The sequence below is a fragment of the Lemur catta genome, chromosome 14, assembly GCF_020740605.2.
Source record: "Lemur catta isolate mLemCat1 chromosome 14, mLemCat1.pri, whole genome shotgun sequence".
In the NCBI taxonomy this organism is placed as follows: domain Eukaryota; kingdom Metazoa; phylum Chordata; class Mammalia; order Primates; family Lemuridae; genus Lemur; species Lemur catta.
In genome coordinates, this window is record NC_059141.1 from 8,267,046 (window position 1) to 8,291,704 (window position 24,659).

General features: G+C 48.3%; 1 protein-coding gene across 1 annotated transcript in view; it reads left to right on the top strand.

Moving 5' to 3' along the window:
* Window positions 1–13,203, top strand: part of FGFR2 (fibroblast growth factor receptor 2) — a 100,513-nt gene extending 87,310 nt beyond the window's left edge. The window contains 5 exon segments of the mRNA XM_045569389.1: window positions 4,211–4,333; window positions 4,886–4,956; window positions 6,587–6,724; window positions 8,411–8,516; window positions 11,499–13,203. Coding sequence (XP_045425345.1) covers window positions 4,211–4,333; window positions 4,886–4,956; window positions 6,587–6,724; window positions 8,411–8,516; window positions 11,499–11,663 — 603 coding nt within the window. The 3' untranslated portion in view covers window positions 11,664–13,203.
* Window positions 13,204–24,659: the final 11,456 nt, after the last annotated feature.

The following is a 24,659-nucleotide window of genomic DNA, read 5'->3' on the forward strand; positions in this document are numbered from 1 at the left end:
ATGAGGCCCTGCTCATCTGGGGCCTTGAAGACGCAGGCGAAGACCCTGGACTCTCACTGCTGTGGGAGCCATCGACTGGGGGAATAATTGCATCAGGGCTGTGCTTTAAGGTGTCTCTTGCTGCTGCTTTCTTGGCCGGTGGGAAGCCCGAGTTCTGCAAAGGTGACGGGGGTGTGGGCTGGGCTGTGGGTATATTAGGGCCAAAGACACCGAGAGAAGCCAGTAGGTTGGTGTTTGATGTGTGTTGCCATCTGGATAGTTAATGGATCCATTAGGGATGGGGAGGGAAATCGAGATCAAGCGTGACGTCCAGATTTCTAGCTCGATGAACTGGGTGGTGGCGTAGCCTCCCAGGATGAAGGAGGATTTGGAATCGGGGGTGGGGCGGGGGGCGTAGATGGTGGAAAATCCAGAGCTCATCTTGAACGTATCTGGGAGTCACTCAAGGGAACACGTCAACCAAGAAGCTGCAGCTCAGCTCCCAGGGGTGGGCCGAACACCTGGGAGCCAGCACAGGTAGTGTCGTTTCAAGCCATGGGAATGAACAAATCGTCTGGCGAGAAGCTTAGAGAGGGCAGATAGAAGCCTGAAGTCAACTCCTGAGAAAACTCAAATATAGAGATTGGCTAAACGTGCAGGAAAGAAATAGCAGTGGAGGCTGAGAAGGCACAGTCTGAGGTGGGAGAAAACCGGGACGAGGTTCCCAGGGAGGAGGGAGCGGCAGGTGGGCCTCCTTCTGCTCAGAACAAGGAAAGAAGTGTGTATGCTGGGTCTAGTCTTAGAGCCAGTGGGGGTCCCCCCGGCCCTGAGGACTCTGTGATCCTGCCTTTTCTGGAGCTTCTCAGTATGGTGGAGAGAGAAGTGAGAGTCAGACAAACTTTTTGAAATGGGGCAAATGAATATATTATTTTAGAAGGGAAGAATGGAAGTACCCTTACTAATAGTGGTATGACAGCGGTAATTACTGTTATTACTAGTCACTAACTACTGTTGGAGAGCCTAACATCTGCCAGGCAAGGAGGCAGGCGTTTGACATACAGTACCTTACGTACCCTCAGAACAACTCTGAAATTGGTGGCATTGGTGTCCCCATTGTATGGGTAAGGATGCTGAGGACAGTCGGGAAGTGACAGCAACCTTTGAGCCCAGATATGTCAGAATCACTGTTTTCACTGCTGAGATGGGGACACGTGAGTCCACAGGGTGAAGTGGCTGGTCCCAGACCTAGGCCTCCTGGTCCTCCACCCAGCTGTCCCCTGCTCGCAGGTGACTCCTGCCTCTCCCTGGACCAAGGCAGGACCATGAGTTTCCCAGTGCTGGAGGCTTTGTGTAGTAACCCAGTGTGGGCTTGTCGCCTCCACTTGGCATCAGAGCCCACGTTGAGAGGGACATTGCATGGCCTTGAGGCAGTGCCCGGTCCCAAAGCCCCTTGCTGGAGGCCACCAGCAATTAAGGACCTAGAATAGGTTTTAAACTAGAGGTAGATAAAGATTTTAAGAATGGTCCCCTTGGGAGGAGCCTGCTTCCTCGGGGGACAGGGGTGCGGACAGACAAGTAAACAAATACTGCGCAGTAATGCAATTAGGTAATGGGGTATTTGAACCTTACACAATTTATAAAATTTTTGCTATTTTTAGCTCAAAGCACACTAATTTTTCTTTTTTAACTAAATCCCAAACCCAATTAAACCTCCAAAGTGTTAAACCTGAGCAGATTTTTTTTTAAAGGAAGCCCCAGCTTCCCTCTCTGTAAAATGGGTCTAATAATCCCCAACTCATAGGTTGCCATGGGGATGCAATGTGATCAGCCATCCAGGGCACCCAGCACGCTGTCTGCATCACAGGGTGTTAGTCTTTCTTCACTCAGCAGCCACCTGTTGACCTTCACCTATAGAAAAATAGAATCCCAAACTGTCCCGGGCTCTGATTATATAAAATGATCAGCTCTCTGTGCTAGAGAACAGCTCAGGTTTCTGTGGATGATGGGGATTTGGCTTGCTTTTACTTGTTTTCTTTTTATTGGGTATTGGTTCCAAGTCTCCTCTTGTTCAACCCAGGGGGTGGGCGTTGGTGTTTCCTAGTGTCCTGGGATGAGGGATGTCCGTGCGAGATTCTTTTCTTGCTGCGAAGATGGTGGCGGTAGCCGTGGGCAGCGTCTCTGTCCAAGCTGAGCAAGGTGCGTGGTCAGAGCCCGGTGCATGGGAAGCCACATTCTTCTGACCACATAGCTCGCCAGACACACAGGGCTCGTGTCGCAGGAACGCACCACCGGCAGAGTTTGGCCCGGGCCTTGGAAGTTCAATTTGAGGAGGCCTCCAGAACTGGGAACGTTGCTCTCGCCCCAGCTGAACTTCCAGGCGGCTGCTGGGAGCTCTCACGTTTCCTGCTTCCAGTCTGGCCAAGAGCAGACATGCCTGCGAGGCTTTCCTGCTGCCCCGATTCTGATCTCAGCCCATCAGCGGGCACGGAAGCGTATGGACACAAGGAGCAGAATAAAGTAATTCCTTATTTATATTTCAGGGATTGTTCGCCTTGCATCTTTTTTAATTGGCCATTTCTTGGAGTGTCTAAGACCAGCCCGGTTTCAACCTTGTCGAGTGGATTGATGAGACTCTTTGCTTCATATGCTAGCCAGCCTTTGCCAGTAACCTGTGGAAATGCTTTTGATGGGGATATCTGCTTACTTCTATATATATCTTACTTCTTCCCAAAATAAGGCGTGATGACTTGGGACCCTAATTACCATGTGTCATGATGAAATCTTGGTATATTAAAGTGTAACTAAAACACAGCAGCTTACAAAAGCATATCATTTGTAGAAAGGAAAAACAAAAGTCAGAATACCTAGATCTTTTTGAGACCAAAGAGTATCGGGATGATAAATTAGCTGTTCTGTAGCAAGCATTTCAGCATTTAGTCCTGATGTACGTGACACACACAGGCTGAGCCCTTTGCATGGGCCAGGTGTTGTGATGGTGTGGACTGGGAATACGGATAGATGGGCATTGGTCATGAGAGGCCAGGAAGGGACAGGATCGGTTATTTCAGAAACACAAGCCGTGGGAAGCGTAGAAGGTGCAGTAGGGCTTGGAAGCGCAGAGACCGCTAGCAGGCAGTGTGGCAGGACGTGGGGCAGGGGTGGGCACTGGTGACCACCTGGACCGAGGGATTAGCAGTGGGAGAGCAGTAGGGGGTGCAGATTGGAAATCACTTGGAGTTGAAACGAACAGGACTTGGGAGGAGAGTGTGAACAGTGCCGCGCACACCTCTCTGATGGAGAGAGACAAAGAGGGTGAGAATGAAGGGAGTAGAAACCTGGAATTTGAGATGTCAGGGGGACATCAATGTGGGAATGTCCCATAGCCTGTTGATAATGAGAACCTGGGTCTCAGGAGAGAGGTCCGGATGGAGATAGGAATTTGCAGATACGTGAATGCATGTAAGAACGGACACCATGAGGCTACACGGAAATACACACATGTAATGGGGCGGCAGCTCTGTTCGGGGGAGGAGGGAGCCAGCCAGGGTCTGTGAGGGGTGGGGAGAGAGGGAGAGAAGGAGCTGGGAGGAGGGGATGGGGCGGAACCCGGCGCAGGGCCAGTTTTCAAAAATGGGCAAGAGATCGACAGCATTCACAGCAGCAGAGAGGGGAACAGCGAGGGGCTGGAAGAGGTGCTGTGGGCCTAGCAGTTGGGCGGTTCCTCGTGAACTTTAGGAGGGGCAGGGGTGGCAAACAGGCTCGAATGTCTAAGCAGTGACCAGCAGGTGAAGAAGATGCGATGTTGGAATTTAACAAACTCTTCTGGCAGTTTGGCTGTAAAGGACAGGAGGGTGTGTGTTGAGATAAAAGATTTTAGGATGATCTAATTCGCATCCGTACATAGCTGAAAGGAGGACACTAGTATGGTCGGGCAATGCAGATAGGAGGGAGTGGGGTTATTTGGTCTGCCTTTGCTCCTCAAAGTGATTGGTTTATGTATTTATTCATTTATTTTTTATTAGAAAACAAATAACAAGTGTGGTGATTGAGGCTCCTGAGTGGTCCTAGTTGACCAGCTTAATCTTTCGGCCACACTATGTCACTTACGTTACATCCAGTTTTTCACATAAGCTGTATTTTCTGTCTGCATTTTAAGAAATGAATATATTTTCTTCTTGTCCTTGAAGGGTTTTAAACTTAGGTCTTTCTGGCCCTTCTTTCTCAATTTCAGTGTATTCATCGAGATTTAGCAGCCAGAAATGTTTTGGTAACAGAAAACAACGTGATGAAAATAGCCGACTTCGGGCTGGCCAGAGACATCAACAACATAGACTATTACAAAAAGACCACGAATGTAAGTCTGAGACGTGGTACGGGGGGAGGGGCGGGGTGGGCACAGAATGTTCCGGGAAGAGAGGCCGTAGACACTGGGAGGCAGACGGGACTCAGGAGGGCTCCTTCCTGTTTTTTTGCTTTATTCTTAGTATGCTCTCAATAAGCAAATTTAGGCTCTATCTAAGATAATTTTAGTGAATGGGAAACACACTTACGTACGGAATAATCAGCAGCGTCTAGAATTTTTCTCCGGGTCTTGTCGAGAACTTTCATGGCAAAGATGCGAGGTTGGAAGTTACTGGGTTAATTTTTGCCTGTGAGTTGCTGAAGGAATGTCTGCGTGCTGCAGAGATAACGGACAGTGAGACTCCAAGGGGGTGGGTTTTATTAACGTCCCCAGATCTGTGCATCTCACACATTACATAGGGTCCTAGTTGGAGCTTTTTGCTGTTCTAACGACTGACCACTTAAAAACCACCCGAGTGTCAGCTCTCAAACAGGGCCTAGGCCTGTCGAGCCTGCTCATAAACTTGTTTTAATATATTGGTTTTTACATTTTCTCCATCTGCAGGGGCGACTTCCAGTCAAGTGGATGGCTCCAGAAGCCCTTTTTGATAGGGTGTACACGCATCAGAGTGATGTGTAAGTAACTCCGTTTTCTCTGGCTTCTGCATGGGGTTGAGTTGCAGAAATATTGTATGTTCTTTGCCTTTCTTCATTCTTGGTGGCTGCTGCGTTTCACACGTTCATAGAAGGTGCAGGAGCCGGCCTGAGAAAGGACGGATTTTATGGTAGGCTGGTAACCAATGCTCTGTTACTAATCTGCCCGGCTTCAAAGAGCACAGGAGGTGGAACCGCTAACCTCCTCCCGCCAGGGCGGAAGTCCTCCCCCCCCAACGTATTCACGGATGTGCGGCTACAAAGCTGCTATCTGTTTTGCCAAGCTCTTGGCGTGTTCTTCACCCTCTTCAAGAAGTAATCCTGCAACTCTTCCTTCTTGAGGGTGGTTTGTCATATGTCTCCCAACCCACGTTTGTCCTTAAAAGGTGAAGCTGAGTGAGGCACAGTCTGCTCGGATGGTCTCCACGGGGTCTGCTCGCTGTGTTTATCCTTCCAAAAGAAAAAAAGAAAAAAAAAGTCTGGTCTTGTCTTAGCATCCTTGATAATAGTCTAGAAATACGGTAGAAATTATGTAATACTTCTATTATGATACCCTTAAAAACATTATTAGGGTCAGACTCCAGCAGATATTTTAGATTTGGAAATTCAGTTGAAAGATGTTATCATTGGGAGAAGTGGGGTCAAAGTTCCTATGAGTCTATAATTATTCCAAAGGAAAATGTTTTTTGGAAAAAAAAATCACTTGGGCTATATTTTATTTGTGCAAGCAGGAGGATTTCTGGGATAGGCATTGATTCTCTGCTCCCGCAGTTGGTGCCCTCAACCCTGGAGAGAGGAGACATTATAACCCCATTTTTGCAGCGAGCAGACTGAGGCCCAGAGGCTCCGTCTGCCTGTGCTGTGCGGCTGCCTCTGCTCCGTAGCTTCATTTCTGAAATCCACCACCTGGAGTCCAGAAGAGCGAGTTTCCAGAGCGCCCACGACGTAGTGCACTTGGGTCCTGTGCTTGAGCATCCCAGGGATTGAGTCTCCTGAGCAAGGCCCAGGAAGTCCAGCTGTGGGTCTCTGAAAAGTCCAGTGGAGCTCGTGCCCTGGGAGATGTTTTCAGTTTCTGTTGTGGGAGGATTCCTCCCTCCTGCCCCCAGCCCTGCGCTGACTGCCTTCGCGATCCTAGGGAGCCACAGGCCCTCTGTGCAGCAGGGGCTCCTCCCGCCACGCAGGGCAGCTCTGACCTCGCAGGATGGGCTCGCTGGCCTTGCCCTGTCCACTGCCCGTCCAGGTGGGCCACAGCCCTTGGGGCAGGCGTGCAGGCAGCTGGAAGAGTTGCAAAGGAGCGCAGAGGGCTTTGAAACTTAGAAATTGAGATCCTGGCATCGCTAACACCGCATTTAAGATGAGCAACTTTATTGCAGAGTGTTGGCGGTTTGACTTTTTGTCTACAGATGGAAAATTCCACTGGACCATCCCCATGTCGTCGTTATTTGGGGATGCTCTCTGTGGGGCAGGAAAGGGCATGTAGGGTGAACTGCAGGAGGGCCCATTTGTCTTTGAACTGAAGAAGTGAGTGGATGTTTCTTTTCTTAACTGGGCATGTTTAGGTTTCTGCGATTCGGATGGGTTGGTGATGTTCTGTTTTCTCCCTTCCTTGCAGCTGGTCCTTTGGGGTGTTAATGTGGGAGATCTTCACTTTAGGGGGCTCACCCTACCCAGGGATTCCTGTGGAGGAACTTTTTAAGCTGCTGAAGGAAGGACACAGGATGGATAAGCCGGCTAACTGCACCAATGAACTGTAAGGACCGTCGTGGACGCGCCACGCCAGTAATGCCTGCCTGACTTATCTCCACTTTCCAAGGCCCCCCAATTTTCTAAACACGCTCTAAGAAGAATTGCTGAAGCTTTCTGGGCTCAATCCCAGAACTGAGCTAGATAGCTACACTGACAACCATGACTTGTCCAAAAGAAAGAACATCATTCGGAGGTGTATGGAGCTGGCTTTAAATCAGAGGGTGTCCAGCCACCCCGCCAAGGGCTCCTGACTTTGCAGGGCCAGTCGGAGTGGTCTTCCTGTCACTGTGCTGTGCTTGCTGCGGTCCCCACTCAGAGTGACAGGAAGACACATGGTCCGGAAACAAGCTAGAAAGCCACAGAGCTGCCCCTGCACAGTGTGGGATTAAAGAATGGATGACACCTGTCCTCAGTGTTTGTGCCTCTCCCCATCGGGGCGAGTGGAGAACGGGTGTTTCCAGAGCTTCGTTGACCATTGAAAATTGCCATTACAGATTGGCATCTACCACATTTCCTCGGAGTGAATGAACCAGTGTCTGGTTACCTATATTTCACCCGTCTTTTAGCACAGAGAATTAAAAATTTGTCTAGCTGCCCTCCTTAGAGTACCAGATCTGCCTATAAAACCATGAGCTGGTTTCTAGAAAAACCTACCTCACACTTTAAGTGGCGTTATGTTGTGCTTGTGACGTGTGCCTTGTGCGGTAGAATCAGTGCTTTGAGAGGAGTCTCTCCACTTCCCACCCCCAGGATTAACTAAGAACAGCGATTGTCCCAGAGACTGCAGCCCTTTGTGTGGCGTTTCACGGGGATTTTACATCCGTAATCCCATGAGTGCTTTTTGGTGTACAGTGGACGTCTGATGAATGGCCACACTTTATAGCATATTATATAAAGGCATTTATTGTGCTCTCGTCATTCCCCTTGCTTTTCCTAGCACGGAGGGTCTGTCGAAACCCATAATCAAGATAAGGCCTGGGAACGCAGGCCCAAGGCTTCAGCAGGAAGTTAGTGTGCAGCCCAGCGGTGACAGATTAATTCATGAAATCCTTACCTTAAAGTCGTGGTTTTCAAACTTTATTATTTTTCTTAACTGAAGAACCTTTGTTAACTGGAATTGTTAAAACAAAACCCTAGGTGTTGGGCAGATAATGTCAGAGCTGCTTGAGTCCAGGCCAGGGGTGTTTGGGGAGGGAAGACTGGACAGCAGAGTGTGATACCAGGCCGGGCACAGTGGCTCACGCCTGTAATCCTAGCACTCTGGGAGGCTGAGGCAGGAGGATCTCTTGAGGCCAGGAGTGTGAGGTTGCAGTGAGCTACAATGACACTACTGCACTCTAGCTGGGGTGACAGAGTGAGATCCTGTCTCAAAAAAAAAAAAAAAAAAAGAGTGTGATACCATTGTGATACAGTTACACGGATACCAGTGAAAAACATAGACGCATCTTTATGGATGACATAGATGCCTTTCTGAAACATTTTGGTGAAGTGATGTTTTTATGAATCAAGGTGCCTTTCAGAGGAGCCACTTTCTTTTGGGAAAGTGAATACCTCCTCATGCAGTTGATTGGAAAGTTCTGCTGCATTTTCATAATTTAGGGCACATCTCCATATTGCCTATTAAAACTGTCTATAGCCAGGTACTTTGTACTTAAAAAATTAATCCACCAAGGAAATGCATCTTTTCTAGGTATATGATGATGAGGGACTGCTGGCATGCAGTGCCCTCCCAGAGACCGACGTTCAAGCAGTTGGTGGAGGACTTAGATCGGATTCTCACTCTCACAACCAATGAGGTAAGAACCTCCTTCCAGAAGCCAGTTGTCCTTGCTTGGTCTGGAAGACAAGCATAGCTTTTTACAGACAAGCGCCCTGTTGGTTTTTGGTTGGAGTCTGTGGTATAGTTTATCATTTTTCCAAGGGGGTCAGGCACAGTTAAGCTATGTGTTCCTCTCAAATCATGATTTTTCTCAGAACTTCATTTTGTGAGTTCTGACTCATGAAACCAAAGACTGAGGACGTACTGGTGGCTGCCCTCACCAAAGCTGGTGGTGGTGTGGGTGTGTAGGAGAGTGGGGAAGCGGAAGAAATGTTCAGTCGTGGCATTTTGGTGTGCGTGGGAAGGAGCTTGGATTTGTGTGCTAGTTCCATTCTGCACCCTGGTTGTTAGTGAGCACGCTGATGATATTCCAGTCGGATTCAATGAAGTTCTGTAATTCCAGCTTCTGTACAACACCACACGGTTCGGTGTGATCCTGTCTGGTCATGGTTTGTGGCTTACAGTCTCTTTCTGTATATGTGTAATAATTTTCTGTAATGAGTGGCTTATATGATTTTTAAGTAAAAACTTGTACCTTTTGTTAAAATATTTATTTTCTACAAAATATTTATAATTGTTGCCAAAAAAAGAAACCCTGAAATGGGATCTGAATTCAGCCACGTCAGTAGCTGCTTCAATATGCAGATAGAGTAGCTTTTATGATTATGGGAAGCATAGGTACCCTGGCCAGGAAAGGGGAAAATCCCATCAAGTCCAGTAAAACCCACGATAGAAAGAAATTGTTAATGAATGAATTTTGAGATACTTAATGAGGATACAGAACAGTGTTCCTTTACATAGGGGAAAAAAGCCAAAACCACACAATTGTCTCAACAACAAAAAAGATTAAGATGTCCCAAATATTTTAGAAGGAAGATAATACACTTAAATTTCTGATTTAGAAAATTGTTTTAAAGTGATTTTTTTTCAAAAATAATCAAATGTGGTGATATGAAGCCTTAACTCAGCAACTTTATCTTGTGCGTCTCACTGTGGCTTGTGCTGGATAAAGGGAGAGATTGCATTTAAATGAACACAGCTGACCTTCAGAAGTTGAAAGGAAAGGAACAGTTCAAGGGGGGGAAAAACCCTAACTTTCTTCTTCTGCCAAAATTGTTGTTTCCAGTATAAGTTCTTTTAACCCTAGACTTGGAAGCCATTGATATCCCTATTTTTTCCTATCAGATCTGAAAGTTTATGGCTTCATTTAGAAACTGGGAAAAGCACTAAAGGTCTGTTTTAATGATCCCATGTCTGTGCTCAACGAGACCTATTTATGTATTTACATTTAACGTGGGTCCGGTCATACTCAAATTTGTATCTAGCATCCTGAAATAAAAAAGCAGAATGCCATATTGTCTAACGGATATAAAAATCGAAGTTTCTTTCCTTCTGAAAATCATTACCATATGCTCGAGAAAAATGGTTCCATTTAGGACAAAATTTCATTTTTATCATTGTAAGCAGAAAGTTCTCTTTTGATGTGGTGGGCGTGTTTGTTTCCAGTTGTGTGGTTCATGCTGATGTTGTTGGAACTGACACATCCCCCTTCTGCGACGGGGACTCTTTCTCTTGCCAACCCGGGTGATGAATTATAGTGGGGTTTTGTTTTGTGTGTGTGTCTTTTAAAATGTGTAGTTGCCAACATTCCGTGGGCTCTTTGCTGATAACACTGGGGCTGTTTGTGCTGTGGTCTGCACTTTTTGCCCTCCTCTCTGCAAAACCACACGCCATGGAATAGTCGTTGGCTTCTGGACGTGTGAGCAGAACCTCCCCGAAGTGCCAGCCCCGTTGAGGCAGTTGAGATCCAGAAGTTCCCAGTTTAGAAATCTGTTCCTAGCTTCAGAGCACTGGCCAGCCAACGCTTCCTGTAAAGAGCCAGAGAGTAAATATTTTCAGCTCCGAGGGCCGCACGGTCTCTGTCGCAGCTCTGCCGTTGTGGCACAGAAGCAGCCACAGGCAACGTGTAAATCGGTGTGTCTGTGTTCTAGTAAAACTTTATGGACCCTGAAATTGGAATTTGATATGAATTTTGTATCATTTTAATACCACAAGATAGTCTTCCTCTTTTAATTTTTTTCAACCATTTACACGTGTTAAAAGCCATCTGTAGCCCGTGGGCCATCCCCAAACAGGCTGTGGGCTCTCGCCCTGCCTGACCTGGGTCGGGGAAGTGTCAGCCTGGCTCGTTGGCAGCGACACCAATGGATGCTTTGGGGAGCAGAAAAGACCTTCCGAATTTCAAACCTTCAGAACTTTGAAACTCAACCTCTATTTTCCTAAACTTTCCTTTAACAGCCCGTTATGGATTTAACATACATGAGTACGTCCAAGCCTTTTTTGAACCTGTTTACATTTCCAACTCAGAGAGCTTCTGAGAGTAATGAGTTACATCTGTTAAATTACCCACCGAATGAAGACGTATTCCCCTTCAATTACCCAGGAAACTACAATAGTAAAATGTAATTCAGAAAGTGAATATTCATGGGCTCAGCTACTTAAAGGGGTCCTGGGGACCCGCAGCAGTGACGCGTTTCTGCTTTGCTGGGGCTTGAACTCGAAGCACGTGCTCAGCGAGGGGGTGTGTAGACAGCCGGGCATGTAGGTCCCTGTGATGGGGTCTGCCCGCCTGGCCCCTGCAGAGCCGCAGGGGGTATCGTTCTCCACGTGCCAGCAGTTTATTCTTGATGGATTCTGAGAGAAAAGCCTGGGGTACATAATCAGGCTGGGGTCTTGGGAGGTCTCTGTGGAAGTCGGGGGGCTGGGTCTCTGTCAGCCTTCCAGGGGTGCCCCGTCCTGCCCCACCTTGATAGCAACATCTCAAGAGCCTGTGTTTGCAATAAAACTCTTCTCTTCCCTTCTTTCAGGAATACTTGGACCTCAGTCAGCCTCTTGAACCGTATTCACCTTGTTACCCTGACACAAGATGAAATAAAACGTCTCTCTTCCCTTCTTTCAGGAATACTTGGACCTCAGTCAGCCTCTCGAACAGTATTCTCCTAGTTCCCCTGACACAAGGAGTTCTTGTTCTTCAGGAGATGACTCTGTTTTCTCTCCAGACCCTATGCCTTACGAACCATGCCTTCCTCAGTACCCACACAGAAACGGCAGTGTTAAAACATGAGTGAGCGTGTCTGCCTGTCCCCAGACGGGACAGCGCCAGGAACTGACCCACACTGAGCAGGGAGGCCGCGCCTCCAAGAGCTTCTTGTCTCTGCTTGTATATATGGATCAGAGGAGTAAATAATTGGAAAAGTAATCGGCACATGTGTAAAGATGTATACAGTTGAAAACTTGTAATCTTCACCAGGAGAAGAATGCTTCTGGAAGGATGGACTGCCACAGGCCACCACGCGGCCACTCTGACCCGCCGCGGACCCTGGCTGTGGACCAGTCGGACTCAAGGCAGATGCCCGTTCTGCCTTCCTTGTTAATTTTGTAATAATTGGAGAAAATATATGTCAGCACACATTTACAGAGCACAAATGCAGTATATAGGTGCTGGATGTATGTAAATATATTCAAATTATGTATAAATATATATTATATATTTACAAGGAATTATTTTTTGTATTGATTTTAAATGGATGTCCCAATGCACCTAGAAAATTGGTCTCTTTCTCTTTTTTTTAATAGCTATTTGCTAAATGCTGTTCTTACACAGAATTTCTTAATTTTCACCGAGCAGAGGTGGAAAAATACTTTTGCTTTCAGGGAAAATGGTATAACATTAATTTATTAATGAATTGGTAATATACAAAACAATTAATCATTTATAGTTTTTTTTTGTAATTTAAGTGGCATTTCTATGCAGGCAGTGCAGCAGACTAGTTAATCTATTGCTTGGACTTAACTAGTTATCAGATCCTTTGAAAAGAGAAATATTTACAATATATGACTAATTTGGGAAAAATGAAGTTTTGATTTATTTGTGTTTAAACTCTGCTGTCAGATGATTGTTCTTAACCCTGCCTCCCCCCTCCCCAAATGCCCATAGTAAAAGGACCCATTAATAGGAAGGTGTTTTGTTTTGTATGCAGCTCTGTCATTGGGCCAATGCGACATTTAACTGGACTTCCCAAGACAAATGGTACCAGTGACCTCTTTAAAAAATGCCTTAATCCATTCCTAGAGGACAGGCTGGAGCTGAGATGATAGTGAGCGTGTCTCCCCGGCAGCTGGCCCTCTCCCCCTGGGTTGCACACTGATCAGATTAGCCTGTATTCTCTTCAGTGAATTTGGATAATGGCTTCCAGATTCCTTGGCGTTAGAGAAGGCGTTTAGGATCTTCAAGTCCCATCATAGAGAACTGAACACAAAGTTGTTCTGCTGATAGTGTTGGGGGGATGCTTCCATTTTTTTAAGGGATTGCTTCCATCTGATTTTGGTAGGACCTCACCCAAAGATCCCTCCTAATACCTGCGCCAGACAGAACATCGCCGTGTTGTCCATTCTGTATTAAAGTATTGTGTTTTGCTGTCAAAACACCCACTCACTTTGCTATAGCCATGCAACATGAATGCAGATGACACTGATTTTACGTGTTACAAAATTGGAGAAAGTATTTAATAAAACTTGTTAATTTTTATACTGACAATAAAAATGTTTCTATGGATATTAATGTTAACAAGACAAAATAAATGTCACGCAGCTTATTTTTTTAATACTCGTGTCCTACCACATGGTTTCCTATACTTGGAGGTGTTGACAGGGTGCCGTTCGTGACTGCAGGAGAGGCAGCTCTGGAAGGGCGGGTGGCTGACTGCAGGGGGATTGGCTGAGGCCAGCGGTACCTGGGACAGGTTGACCCGATGGAAAATCAGAATCAGTTGGTCCAAGCCCTCGCTGGGTTGCTTCCTGGCACCTCAGGGGAGTCATTGTTTCTTTCTGAGCCCTCCTGCTCCCCAGAGGAGCAAATGAGGAACCACATGGGAGACAGATTTGCCAACAGAGAGGTGGCTTTAAGGGCGAGAGGTGTCAAATAGGAGAGATTCTGGTGATCTTGAAACCTAGGCTGGTTTCCTTGTGATGTACGGAGGGAAGGATTTGCTTCAAATTTTCCAAAAGAAAACTTGGACAAATTGTAAAATAATTGTTTATTTTCATCCCGCCAAGCGTCTGACAAGAGTATATTCAAGAGCATATTCAAGAGTCTACCTCAAAAAGTCCAGCTGGTGGTGGGCTCTGGCAGGATGGGGAGGCTGTAGAAGCAGGGTGGAGGAGTAGCACCTTCAGGGGAGTTCTGCGGCTTCTAGGGGAACAAGGTACCCCCACCCACCACTCGTCCTCTCCATCCGTCCCTGGGCTCCTCAGGGATCTTCTCTGCATCTGATTTTGCGGGAAGTTCCTCAGCCCCACCCACACACAGGAAATGAAACATGCATTTATAGTGAAATGTAAACTTGAACACCTGATTTGAACAGCTATGGATTGAGGACCCAGCCACCATTCTGAAAACAAGAAATTGGTCTGCCAGGTCGGACTGTGTAATTAAAACTTTAGAAGGGCCAGGTCCAGAGGGCTCAGTTCGAGGTTCCTGAGGGTCACATGAAACAGGACTGTAGCCTTGTGCAGTACAGGAGCAAGACGGTGGGCGTGGGCAGGATGGGATTGGTTTATTTCTTTACAGCCGGGTGATGTTGAGCAAGTCACAGCTTCTGTCTGGACATGCAACTTCTCTACTAAAACTGGCTCTCGCCAGCCTCATGCTTACCATGAGCATTACCTGTAGGGGCTTAGCTCTGGCAGAAAGCACTGAATAAATGTTAGTTTTCCTGAGGATTTTTTTGGTACATTTCAGTAATGTTTTTGGTATATTCATAGTTTTGTGCAACCATCCCCACTAATTCCAGAACATTTACGTTACTGAAAAAGAAACCCTTTTCCTGCCGGCAGTCACTCCCTAGTCCCCTTCTCCCAGCCCTGGCAACCACCGTCTGCTCTCTGTCTATGGATTTGTCTGGTCTAGACATTTCACATAAATGGAATCAAACAATATATGGCCTTTTGTGTCCGTCTTCTTTCACTTAATATGACGTTCGCAAGGTTCATCCATATTGCAGCCTGTAACAGAACCTCGTTCCTCTGTGTTGCCAAATCACATTCCATCATGTGGATATACTGCATCTTGTTTATTCATTCACCTGTTGATGGACATTGGGGTTGTTTTTACTTTTTGGCTATTATGAATAGTGCTGTTATGAACATTCATGTACTGTGTAAGTTTTTTTGTGGTCATATCTTTTCATTTCTCTTGGGTATATACCTAGGAGGGGAATTGTGGGGTCCTATGGTAACTGTTGAACCAGACTGCTTTCCCCAAAGTGGCTGCACTCTGTTAAGGTCCCGCTAGCAATGCGTGACGGTTCCAGTTTCTCCACATCCTTGCCAGCACTCACTATTGTTCATATTTTTTATTATAGCCATCCTAGTGGCTGTGAAGTGTCTTCCTAAGAATTTAATAGCTGAGGAGATACCACTCAGATCATGGATCAAAGATACATTGTACCTAACGGGGCTTTCCAGGAAAAGATAACTTCAGCTAATCAGCCTGGCTGCTGCACTTACGAAATGGCTGAGATCGCTAAGACGCCTCAGTGGATCCTCATGGAATAGAGAAGCTAAGAAAGTAATTAATTCCGTCTCTTCTCTCTTGGCCGAGAGAGGAAGGAAGCCCTGCCACGTGACGCAAAGAGATAGATCCTTTCTGGCTGGAATTCTCGAGTGCATCTCTACCTCACCTCCCTGGTTTTATACCAAATAAAGTCTAGCACGCTGGGCCCTCCACTGGGACTGACGAAGGCAACATTACTTATGTATGCACATTGGAGTCCTCTTTGTCTGCCTGCGTTTTGGTGTTATTTATGTTTGATGTGTTTAAAGATGAAAGCGAAGTGTATCTTCTCTCATATTTCATGCCCAGAAAGCCTTGAAAGGACTTGGCAGTCTACCCTGGGCAAGAACAGCAGAGGCCGTCTACGTCTGGAGGGACATTCTGGAATGGAGACCTTCTCGTGCCCCTTTTGCTCAGGGTTTCTGGGGGTTTTCAATGGGTTCCTCAAAATTGCCTTGAAGTCCTGTCTCAGAGGGTCATTGAGGTGCTGTCGAAGACAGTGGAAGGCAGGGTGGTCAGCGTCCCTCCCTGGGAAACCATCCTCTCCGAACCTTTGCCATGAAAGGCGGTGGATCCCTGCCAACCTGCAAAGGGACATGAAGCAGTTTGGTGACAGAGTTTAGCTTAAGATGCATACGTGGGCAAGTGATTTTTCCTTCTGTGGCTCAGAACACTGCCTCCTTCGGGGTCGTGTCTTTTTAGGCTCCTTTTCCTCTTCGAATTCATTCGTTGAGGGCACTTAACACGTTGCCTGCATGCTTTACAAGTCAAAATCTGCAGCGTGATGTACTTGGAAAGGGAGAGAGGACACTGACAGATCTGTAAATTAAAAGTAAAGAAGGAAGAGTTTTTAGGCTGTAAGTGGGCTGACAGATGATGCCTATCTCAAATGATTGTTGAGTTCAATGAGATTTTACCTGGGAAGTACCAAACCACACCTGCTACATAACACGCAGAATATTAGCTGCTCTTGTGCTCTCTCTCCATAAGATGTAGAGACAGATGTAGGTATTGAGACAAATGTAAAGATAAAACATATATATATGTGTTTATAAAATTGTCATTATTACTGAAGAAATTGTGAAATTGCTAGTCAGTTGTGGATACAATTAGGGCCATGCATGTCTCCCACCCACAATTTTAAACAAAAACTAAGTTTTTTTTTTAATTGAACAAGATTTAATCATTTAAGATGAAATCATAACACTAGACACAAAGCTGTACATTTCAGGAGGAACTTTAGCAAAAAACTAATAAGTTTTAAGTCAATGAAAATAATCAGAATTTTTAAAAACAAGACTGTATTTACAACATTCAACCTGTTATGTTCTCCTTTTTAAACAAGCATTCACTTTACAAACACTAGTCAGGCAATGAATGCCTAATCCGATCTTTAAGGGACAATTCGATGCTTTTAGAACTGCACGAACCAAGCTGGTCAGTGGTTTTCAGTAGCACAGTCCAAAAGGCTGACCAGAACAGGAGCAAAAGTCCAGGAGGGTTTATTGCAAGGGAAGTGCTCTCTGGCTCCCGGTGTGGTGGTGTTATAAGCAAATCAACGCTGCACACATGATCACAGCAGGCGAGGAATCGGAAACCTAGCCTCCCTCCTGGCATGGTCTGGACTCCCGTGAGACTAGCCCTTGGGTTGCCGCTGGCTGTGGATTTAAGTTTCACCCAAATGCAAAAGTTCTTCCTTCGTGTCTGGCCATCACCTAGTAGCACCCAGAGCTATAAATGACAAAGGCAAAGTCAGAACATCTGAGCACAATCTCATGAGTGGTATCACTGGGCTGAGGGGGTGTGGGCGGTGGGAGAGCTTGTTCTGCTGTGGCTTAGATTGGGGTGCACAAACTGTGGCCAACGGAGCAGACCTGGCTCACCACCTGCTTTTGTACTGCCTGTGAGCTAAGCACCATTTTCACATTTTTAAATGGTTGAAAAATGATTTTAAAAGGATATATTTTGTGACATGTGCCAATTATATAAAGCTCCAATTTTTCGGGGTTCATAAAGTTTTATTAGGACACAGCCGTACTCATTCATTTCCATAATATCTATGACCACTTTCTCACTATGGCAGAGTGGATAGTGGCAACAGGAATGGCCTGCAAAGCTGAAATATTTAGCATTCATTGCTCTTTACTAAAACATTTGCCCACCTCTGGCTTAGATAACGGTGTGCTCGTTGGCTGCCAGGCCCATGTGGGTGACATGTGGATGAGGACAGAACAGATAACCAGGGCCTGAGATGGGTGATGCTTTCAAGAATAGGGGTCCAAGCCGGGTGCAGTGACAGGCACCAGTAATTCCAGCTACTCGGGAGGTTGAGGAGGGAGAATCGCTTGAGCCCAGGAGTTCGAGGCCAGTCTGGGCAGCATAGCGAGACCCTGTCTCTAAATAAAACAAGAATGAGGGTCCACTTGAAAGAGAGACCTGGGAATGGGAATGGAAGTCATGAAAAAGCCCTTTGGCCAAGTGGGATGTTTTAAGATTCTTTGGAGACAGTAAGTGGCCAATGTGATGTGTCTAGACCAGCCTTCCTGGCATCGTGTCACCCCCTGGCACACCATGCAGCAACATGCCCACAGCTCTTCCAAACAGGGTTGCCACAGAGATCCACAAACCAAAGGCTAAATAAATAATGTGGTTCTTCCAGAAGGAGGGAAGGTGAGGGGTTGTCATTCGGATTTGAGCGATGTTTGTTTGGCGGAAAGTAAACCTGGTCTCTTAGGGCTAAGGAACACCTTTGTACCGTAACACTGTATTCCTTGGCCGGCCTGGAACACCGAGCTCAGGGAGCAGGATGACCCTCTCCACAACCTTGTTAGCCAGGTTTTCTCTCCCATCAGCATTCCATGCATGGGACGCCAGGCACACATACCCTTGTCCAAGCTCTTCTCCAAACCCAAAGGCAATCCCAGGACAGACTCCTACTGGAGCCACCTTAGTTTGCCTGAACATGTAACTGAGTGAGACTTCTTTTTGCTTCCAATTAACTGGAGTTAAAAGCGTCTCTAAAGCTCTGATGACTGAAGGCTTGAAATGACACAGTCACTTGCCCCATAAATCAGCATGCAACTCCCCACCACGTAAACAGATCTGGAAAAAATCTACATATACGTGTGTGCGGTAATGGAGACTGGCAATAGAAATGCTCGGATCTGGTTCCAGGTTTCCCTTGTCTTCTAAACACGGCTGGAAGCAAATCAGGCACTAAGCCCTTCTTTTTTCTGACCTGGAAGCAGGTGAATTTAGTCAAGTGCAGGAGACATGAGATGAAGGGGGGACCCCTAATAAAGGAAGCCCAGGTGTGCATGGCCTCTTTGGGGGAGCCCTGCCAGATCCTGGGGGTGAGAGAGTGATGGGGCAGGTGTGAGGGAGAAGCCAGAATGTGGCCCACGTCGTGGGCCAGCTCTGACCTACTTGGCACCTGCAGGCCCGGGGAGGACCTGGCAAAGGGTCCCAGGCCAGCAGCCGCGCGGTTATTTGTGGTTGTGTGTGCGTGTTGTAGACCAGGCTTTCACAGCTTTTCAGAACAATGAAAACATTCAGAATTCTGCTGGTGGCCTCAGGACATAGGGCGTTCTGGTTATTTAAGATCTCCAAGGAGACCCAAGTGCATCTTAGGAGGAGAGTTCAGGTCGGCTCCACATCTATAGAAGAGCACAGCAGCTGGCAAGAAAGAGGGATGGTGTGTGTGTGTGGGGGGGGGGTGGGCTGGGGGGCATGGATGGTTCCAGAATGTGTTTAGAGGATGAATCAAGGGTCTGAAATTGGCATGGTAGGGGGTTGGGAGAATTGACTCTGAGCTGCTTTTGCATAGCAAACACACTGCTTTTATGTCGATCAAGTGGTTCCTTTGGTTGAATTTGAGGGGCTGGATTATGAACAGGGAGGGTCAAAATTTCCCAAGCCCCACCCCGGCCCACCACTTCCAAAAGGTCTAAGCCCACCTCCCAAGCAGTCTGCCAGACCGAAGTTCTGATGCCCCTGCCCCCCATCCTTCCCGGTAGGAAGGAACATGAGTATCATCCCCCGCCCCCGGCACCCCCTTGGAAGTCACGCCCTGCTTGTATGGCCGCTTGGTGTGCCTGGCTGATGCGGACGGCTTCAAAGCTATCAGAGTTTGTGCAAAGGGAGCCTTGGGTGGAGTGTTTAACTTAGCTCCCATGAGGCAGGTGCTTTGACACTTGGCAGAGCTAAGGGTCATGGTACATTCTAGAAATGCATAGCCACACCCTGTTTCCAGGCTGTTTGGGTAGAGCTGGCTATGGATGAGGAGAAAGGGGGATTGTACCTTCAGGGACGGCCCTTTTAAGCCTGTCTCAAGGCAGGTTTGTGAAGGTGCTCTGTCAGGGCCAGACCTCTGGGACAGTTTCTGGGCTCATTCTCCTACTCCCCGCACGCCAGCGGGTCAGGAGTGATGTCCGCGGGCCCCGCACTGCCCTAGGGACGGGAAGTTGAGTTAGTTCTTGACCCTTCTTGAAATAGTTCTAAGGCTGTTGTAGCAGTTTCCTGGGCTGCTGTAAGAGATTATCACAAACTTGGTGGCTTAAAACAACAGAAATTTATCCTGTCACAGTTCTGGGGGCCAGAAGTGTGAAACCCAGGTGTTGGCAGGGCCACGCTCTTTCCAAAGGGCTCTGCAGAGAATCAGCTTTAGCTCTTGTAGCTGCTGGGGACTCCAGATGTCCCTTGGTTTGCAGCTGCATCACTCCAGCCTCCGTCTCTGTCTTCACACGGTCTCCTCTTCTCATGCGGGTCTCTCCTCTGTGTGTCTCAGGGTTTAGGCCCAGCCACATAATCCAGGATGATCTTATCTTGAGATCCTTGACTGAATGACAGCTGCAAAGATCCTATTTTCAAAAAAGTCCACATTCACAGGTTCCAGGGGCCAGGACGCGGACATACTTTTTGGAGGGCCACTGTTGGACCTGTTACAGAAGTGGGGGTCGGAGATTTGGGACTGGGGAACCCTCTCCAGCGATGTTGCAATCAGCTTCATGGAGAACAAGCTGGTACTCATGAAATAGTTTGCTGGGAGCTTCCCTTGTGCCCAAGGGCCTTCAGGTGTGCCAGATGCTGCCTGGACTAGAGCGGTGAGGCCTGTTCCCTGCTGCACCGCGCTGAGAGGGGAGCTCTCCTGCAGTGACCCTCCTAGCAGCTTTTCTCAGGCCATTGTCACTACCCTGGTGGAGGGAGCATGGGGAGGCAGATTATCACCTTCACGGTGACACAGTGGCCATGCGGGAGAGCTGGGCTGCAAAGCCAGGCCGGCCTCCTCCCAGATCTGGGGAGCTTTTCTCAACACCTGCAACTCTGAGGACTGCCTGACAGTCCCTCCCTGACGGGGGAGCTTCAGGTGAGGCAGGGACTCGCACTTCACCCTCCTGGAGGCTAGAGCAGGCCAAGGAAGGCAAACGAGGGGGACCCGGGTCAGAGGAAGGCTTGAGGATCATTCCTTGGTGGACAACAGCTGTAGGAATAAACCGTGCATGGGAGGGAGAAAATGGGAAGAGAGAAATGGCTACCAGAGCTGACCGGGGCAGACCTCAGCCAGGGCTCCACGGAACGGGAACAGGGTCCTTGTGGCCTCCTGAGGAGGGAAGAGATTTTTCAGGGGATTGAAGCAGAGAAACTGGGGGAGGGGGTGACGTGATGCGCCCTGGGCAGTGGCTGCCACCGTGAGGTCAGTCTGCTCTTTCCCCTTCCCCTTCTGAGTTTGTCCTTGCGTTGGTCAGCTCGGCCGCCATTACAAAACACCACAGACTGGGCGCCTTAAAGGAGATTTCCTCACAGTTCTGCAGGCTGGCAGTCCAGGATCAGGCTGCCGGTGCAGCTGCGTGCTCCGTGAGGGCTCTCTTCCTGGCTTGGGGACGGCCACCACCCCACTGTGTCCTCACACGGCCTTGCCTCAGTGCATGTGTGTGGAGTTTCTCTTCATCTGGGCCACCAATCCTTTTGGACTAGGACCCCGCCATTATGACCTCACTTAATCTTAACTACCTCCTAAAGTCACCGTCTCCAATTGCAGTCACACTGGGCTTTGGGACTTCCACACATGAATTCTGGGGGGACACGGTTCAGTCTATAACGTTCCTTTTTCTCCCTCCCTCCCTCTCCCCTTTTGTCCTGGCCTCACGTCCAGCCCTCAGAAAGTGTCCACTGTAGACACAGGGGCTGGATTTCTCCACAGACCACAGGCAGGAACTGGGGGCACGGGGCCTTTTCTCTCCAGGCTGGCACGGTGGCTTTTGAGTAGCCGCTGGCTTCGAAGTCAGCACCAGCATCTCCTGCCTGGCCTCCCTGTACGGCCCACAGGGACCCCCCCACCCCCAACGCCCGCCTTCAAGTGAGGGTGCGCAGGGGCGGCAGGTGGCCCGGCAGCTCAGCCCCGCCAGCCAGTAGCCCTGCCCAGATCACCTGGTCCCTTCGAGCCTCAGATTTCTCACTATAACCTAAGGGTGGCATTACAATCCCGGGCCCTGCTTCCTTTTGGGAAAATTCTGGAAAGAGGCAAAACGTGGTCCGGGTCTGAAGGGTAACTGCAAGTGTGTATAAGTAAGAAACCAGCAGCCCTGGGCCATGAAGAAGATGCCATTCCCCGGATCCGGGTTCTGAGATTCAGTGCGGGCGTGAGTGGGGGCGGCCCATGCGCACACTGGGTGGGCAGGGGCTCCCCCGCTGGTCCTGGTTGCTCTGAGCACACATTCCGGAAAAAGGGAACCTCAGTTCTCTTGGGGGACGGGGGAATCGCATTTCTCTGGAGACGAGGCATGTTTGCCGTGTCCTCCCTGATGTCAGGTGGCCCCGAGGTGAGGGGGCCCCAGCAGGCCTGTCCCCACAGACGGCAGGTAGACATCCGCAGCAGTTGCCACATCCAGGGTTCTGAAAGAAAATACCATCAAAGATAAAAGAGAAAACCCCATTTTCTTTTCCGGAGATGAATCTGATTTGTTTTTAGACTGAGTTCTGTAGAAGGAGGGCGGGCTGCTTGGTTGCAGAAAGTCTTTTAACAACAGAAATGTGGTCGGACAAGATAGATGTCGCTAAGTCAGGCTGCCGGCAGAGCTACCCACAGCTGCCTTTGTGTGGCCCTTGAGGGTCGGACAAGGGACAGAGCGTGAGAAAATGCTGAGAATGGCCCATTTTAACAGAGGCTCCCTCTTCCTGTGGTATCTGGGTTTCTGTTGCCCAGGAATGGGCAGCCTTTCCTCACAGAGGCCAACCTGCGTTCACCACGGCCTCCTCTCGGCTGCCTCCTTGCTGGGTGCCCTTGGGTAAGACACTTAACCTCTCTGGGCTTCTACTTCCTCATCTTCAAAGTGCAGACAAAGGTGTCAACAAGCATCCCTGTCTTCCAGGCCTCTCGTGAAGTGTCGATAGAGCTGAGAGTTTCCACACCCATGCAAGCACAGGGTGGCCATCGTGTCACCAAAGCCTGAGTGTGACATCAGTTTATCAGCTCATCTTCCTTCCAGAGGCTTGAGAGACTCCTCCCGGGAAATCCTCTGATATTTGTGAGGGTGGCACAGAGGGCTGTACCTACTCGAGTTCCGGAATTTGCCGTTAGCTCACGGTGGCCTCTGCTTTCCCGAGAACACCTCTTCCTTGCCGCGGGGTGTAGAAGCCAGGCGGTGTGGCCGGGCTCCTAGAGTCTGCTCACCCTGCTCCCTCTCTTCTCAGATGGGGAATTGAGGCACAGAGAAGGGGGCCAGGCAGCTGGGCCAGTGACACACAAGGACAGGAACCCCGGTCTCCTGACTTCCAGTATTTTGAAGTTGCTTAAAGAAAGGGTCCTCTCTTTTCTCTCCTCTCGGCGTGTTGAAGCCCTGCCTTGGTAATGTTTAGAGGAACAGAGCACAGACCTCAAACGGTGCCAGGGAGCTGTGCTTTGTTTGGCCTAGTTGTGTTTAAAATACTTTGGAATTGGTCCCCAATATTAAAATTCAGAAGATTTCACAGAAACATGCATATTTCAAGTCCTTCTCTTAGAAATTCAGATGTTGGTGACATTGGCCCACTTTTCCGCATGGCCTGATCCCTGGGGGCGGAGGGGGGGATTAGCATTCGTTCCTTTTAGACAAGACATGTGAGCACCCATGGTCTGGTCAGTCCCCACCTGGCTTGTGTCACCCCTTCATGCGTCTCCTGCTCTCTGCGGACACTCAGCCTGTGACTCGTGAGTAGCCTGGTTGCCCGGGATTGTTAATTCTCCTCAGCTCGCAGAGGACACATCTGGACAGCAGGTGATTCCTGTTTTGCTGCCCTCTCCTTTTTGTGCCCAGCTAGCTGGGCTTCAGGTAGAAGTGAAGGCAGCAAGACATCCCATTCCATAACAGAGCTGTTTTCCTAACGTCCCTTTGAAAACGCAAACTTTCCAGAAGAAACTCTTGCTTTCTTTCCCAGTTGACCTAGTTGCAAAGGAAAGTCTTATTTTCTTAAAGAGCTGAGATCTTGCTGGTGTGGTATGCGGAGAAGCTGGTCAACATTTCCATTAGGAACACTTTACTGGGCTTTCAGACCCAGCCATAAAGATGTGTTTTGGCCGAAAATCGGTCCTTCCCCAGTCGAACCTGGGAATCTTTATTTCAAGGACTCTTTCAAAAGACCTTTCAGTCTTGAAGTGCAAATGTGTGTGGTTTGTGGCTTACTAGACCACATTTGGGGTTTGGGATTTTGCTGCATGATATTTTTCCAACCTTTAATTTTAAAGCCATCATCTCTTATATTTATTTCCATGGTTAAAATTGATATTTTCTCTCTCTTTTTTTCTTCTATGAGGAGAGGGTTGCATAAAAGGGAACTTTGTCCATCATTCCCAGCCAGGGTACAGACTGACATGGGGCTTTGGAAGAATCCGACAGTGGGTGTTAATTTATGTTAGTGGACAAGATTACGTGGGCGTGATTCAATTGTGCATTGAGAGGGTTTGCATTTCCACTGGCGTTTTGCTTGTGACTCTCGTTCCGGGCCTTACCTGGCAGTCACAGGTATTTATAATGATCTTGATTGTTTTAATGATCAAAAAACCAGAGCTCCTGGCCCGATAGGATTATTCTCAGGGAAAATTTTGAAAATCTACTCTGTCTCATCTATTCACTTTCTTTTTTCAAGAATTACTAGACATTTGAAGTGTGAAGAAGTGGCTACTTCTGTAATGCAAACCTAGCTCATCCAACATGCAGCCGTTTGCCCCCTTCATACCCACCTACTCACATCCATCCTCCTCCTCTATTCCCTGACTCGGTCAAGACCATGGGCCCAGCCTCCCACGCTAGACTCTAGACTCAGCCTTGACTCCTCCCTCCCTCTCCTGTCTGATATCTGAGCAGCCACCGCTTCCTGTCTACCGTGCAGGCCAAAACGTCCCAAATCCTTCCCCTCCTTCCCACCTCCGCGGCCGAGGCCTCGCCTGGGCTCAGCAACCTAATGGGCCTGCCTGTTCCAGTCTCTCCCCTCCAGGCCACCCTCTGCCCTGCTACCAGTTTTAGTCCTAAAAAA